The sequence below is a fragment of the Salvelinus fontinalis genome, chromosome 35 (genome assembly GCF_029448725.1).
Source record: "Salvelinus fontinalis isolate EN_2023a chromosome 35, ASM2944872v1, whole genome shotgun sequence".
Lineage (NCBI taxonomy): Eukaryota > Metazoa > Chordata > Actinopteri > Salmoniformes > Salmonidae > Salvelinus > Salvelinus fontinalis.
In genome coordinates this window covers 19,152,243-19,156,054 of record NC_074699.1, presented here as the reverse complement: position 1 = coordinate 19,156,054, position 3,812 = coordinate 19,152,243, and the positions used below count along the sequence as shown (strand labels likewise).

The window sequence follows — 3,812 nt, the reverse complement described above, 5'->3', positions numbered from 1 at the left end:
ACTTTAGTCCAGATGTTCACTGGCTGTGATAGACAAACAGAAATACTATTTGGGCCATTGGAGCATATTACACCCTGTTATGAAATTATGTAGCTTATACATATGTAACAACAATATTATCTGAATGATTAAAATGTTAATATCTGTTAAGTGTTCTGCATAAATAAACTATGTTGCTACAGTGGTGAATGTGAAGTAGAGCCAGAGGTAATGCTCTGACATTAGCTTTGCAAACAACCCTGATGTTATTTGTGACAGTCTGAATGCATCTGCAGCTCTGGTTTTATAGCTACAATCCTCACACTTCTCAACAGACCAACCAGATTAACGCCAACAGCAGGCCTCTGATTACAGCTAATGCTGGTTTGATCTAGTGTTCAGGGATGTGTTAAGAGTGCACTATAGCAGGGGTACAGTAGGGGTGGACAGGGGGGAGGAGAAGGGGGGGGGGGGATCCTCTTATGAGACCCTGGCTGAGAGGGACTGGATCTGAAGCCTGACTGAAGACCAGTCAACAGTGAAATACAATAGCATCATGTGATACCCCACCTGGGCCAGACAGCAAGCCTCACACTCACTATTGTGGGGAAATGCAATGTAATGCCATACTACTGTGTCTCTCTGTCAAAGGCATCTCTGCTGTTTCTCCCTGTGTGGGTTATGTCAGAGGAAGTTTTCACCCCTGGCCTCAGTCACATTGATTGGGAATCCCCTGACGCCCATGGATATGAGCCTAAATCCTTCATGCCTCTCCCACTCACACTGTGGCACAAACGTCCTGTATGTATCCCTGATCCGTTATGTACTGTACAGGCTCTGGTTTACTCTGTGTGAGCTCAGCATCTGCTTGGAGTTTTCATCCCATTGCGTAACGCGGCATGCCACCCCTTACCCTACCCACCGTCTCTCTCAAGCACACATGCACGCGAGGGCATGAACACACACACACACACACAGTGATGCATGCATCCACACACTCTCACACATACGCACATGCATGTCACACATACATACATACACACACATACATACACATACATTGTTTAACATCATCCTATACTTTTCACTCTTCCCAAACTCTTTCCTGTTGCATACAATTTGCAGACTTAGTATTGATTAGGCAAGGCAAAGTTATTTTCTGCACATTTCAATGAAGCAATTGCACATAAGCTTTGTAAATTATGTTTATTTTAGTATGCCATACACCCTTCATATTTAAGAATCATCAGTGTATCCACAAAATCCCATTCCAAACAGAAATAGCACTTGTACAGTGTTACATTTAGCATGGTCTATTTTAAGTCTGTTTAGTCTTGCAAACACAAAGACTTCCATCCCTTAATCAATAATAATCTGACCGATAACACTGAGGTGTGTCTTATCCTGGCACAGGTCAAAGGGTTTTTATAGAGAAAAGGCAGCAAAATATGTGAATAGCTATAAGTGCGTATATTTAAGTGACCAAGTATATTGACTCTGTAAGCTACATATTAGTCAATACATTTTGGGACATTTTTGAATACATTGTATAGTGTTGTTCATTGTGGGGATATACTCTATGTCAGATCCCTGAGTTTTTAGACATACAGTAATTATGTCCCATAATTGTCAATAGAATTTGAAGCATCCTGGCAATTTATACCAATGACTCGCACACAGGTGGGTTATCCGAGTCCTGACTGTGCATGGAGCTCAGGCCAGTGTCTGAGTCGTCATCGTTGGCATTGCATGTCTTTGAAAGCCCCCTGGCTTGCTCCACCCACTCACTTTTCGTCTCCAGGGGACGCATCATTGCTGCCTCAGTAACCACAGAGTTGCAGTCATTGTCCTCGCTTGGTGTCTCGTCATCCTCTATATACAATGAGTTCACTTTCTCCAGCAAATCCCGTATCTCTTTTTCTTTCGCCCCCCAAATATCCTGGGTTACATTCAAATCATTTCTAATAGCCTCCAAATCCGTGTTCAAGCGCAGTCCAATGTATAAACTAGTATCCAGCTGCGTTTTGATCCTCTCCTCCTCCAGAAGCAAATCGTTCTCGAATGATGTATCAGCTTCGAGGGCTAAAGTGTCTGTGTGTGTCGCATGGGCTGTTGATACCCACATAGCGGTCTCTCCCGCGCTGGGTTTCACCTCTTTACTTGACAGCTCCTCTTGCCTTCGCTTCATCCACCTCTGATTCAGTTCCTCTTGGATCTCCACAGTAATGCTGTCCATGAGCGCTTCGTGCTCAGCCAATTCATCCTGAAGTCTAATCACCTCCTCACACTGTTGGGCATACTCCTCAAACTGGGCAACAGCCTCCGCCGAGCACGGCTTCTCACCCTCCTGCTTGGAGAAACCGTCAGAATGCGCATCCACTAAGTATGTGTCCTGCAAGTAATTGATCCCATGCATTTTCATCCTGTCAAAATGAACTTTAGCTTCATACCTTTCTATCTCTCTGTCCAGTTCTTTAATTCTCTGGATCTGTTGGCGGATTGTGTGGTCCTGGGATATGACCAGGTGAACCAAAGTTTCCATTTTCTCCCCAGTGGGCGCATCCTTGAACACGGTTTGCGCCCTCTTTTTATTTATTTTATCCAACTTTCTGAAAGCTTTCCTAACAATCCGACGTTGTTTCTCGGGTGAGAAGCCCATGGTGGCTCTTGCTGTCCCCTTGTAAATGCACGGGCTCTCCTTGCTGAGCACCACACGGGCCTCTGCGCTCCGGGGTCCATGGTTAGCCAAAGAAGCCTCATTTTTAACCAACAGAAACCGCACGTTCTCCTGCTCCTCTCCCCACGCGCCCCAAAGTCGAAGGATCTTTGTTTTATTCGGCAAAATTCTCTCAGATCCTCTCCATTTTTCTACGATGCAATAGGACTGGGGTGATCCCGAGAGCATGGCTACAGAGACACATTGTTGCAAGTTTTGATCCTCTAGGAGCACATTGACCACATCTGCACAGGTGGTGCGCTTTGACAGTCCGGAGACAAGCTTCTCCTCTCGGCAAACCCACACAGATATCTTACTTTCCTTGGACTCCATCATAAACTAAAACTAAACCCTTTCCCCTTTAGATAACCATTCAAATTACGTTTTTTAAGGATGGAAACGGATTGGAAAAGAGTTTTGTCATTTAAGTGCTAAATTAATTGTACATCCGCATACGTTAGAATAAAAAGCAACATCCAACATTCTGAGATAAATTGTTCATTTTACGCGTTCCCTCAAGTAGTTGGTAGCGGATGGGAAGTCCTTGCTGTCGCTGTTTGCTCTGTGTCCAAGTAAGCACACTCAACTGCGCTCTTACAACCGGAGACTCGCTCTGCTTTGATCACATGACAACTGTACAGTTTCAAAACTCGACAAGTAACACCGCCCATACAGTTTGTTACTCTCCCAGAGAACCTGATTGCGTATTTTGATAAAACGTGATAACAATGTATATTTAACTAGGCAAGTCAGAACAAATTCTTATTTATAATGACGACCTAGGAACAGTGCCTTGTTCAGGGGCAGAACGACAGATTTTTACCTTATCAGCTCTGGGATTTGATCTAGCAACCTTTCGGGTTAATGGCCCAACGGTATAACCACTAGGCTACCTGCCACCCCAATAACAACAACAACAACAACAACACTATTATCCATGAATAACAACAACAAACGACTAATACTACAACTAATAATGATAACAATAATTACAACAACTACCATATCAATAATAGTACTGATATGTAAAATTAGAACAATACTTATAATAATGTATTATTATTACTAATATTAATTTATAATAATTTACTGTAGTAAATGTTTATGAATGAGACCC

General features: G+C 43.2%; 1 protein-coding gene across 1 annotated transcript; it reads right to left on the bottom strand.

Moving 5' to 3' along the window:
- Positions 1-1,166: 1,166 nt before the first annotated feature.
- LOC129834463 (ras association domain-containing protein 10-like) lies at positions 1,167-3,285 on the bottom strand. Its single transcript, XM_055899467.1, has one exon. The coding sequence runs from the start codon at positions 3,029-3,031 to the stop codon at positions 1,637-1,639; it is 1,395 nt and encodes a 464-aa protein (XP_055755442.1). The 5' UTR covers positions 3,032-3,285; the 3' UTR covers positions 1,167-1,636.
- Positions 3,286-3,812: the final 527 nt, after the last annotated feature.

Coding starts and splice junctions, on each gene's coding strand:
- LOC129834463 (XM_055899467.1), bottom strand. CDS start 3,031: ATGATGGAGTCCAAGGAAAGTAAGATATCTGTGTGGGTTTGCCGAGAG.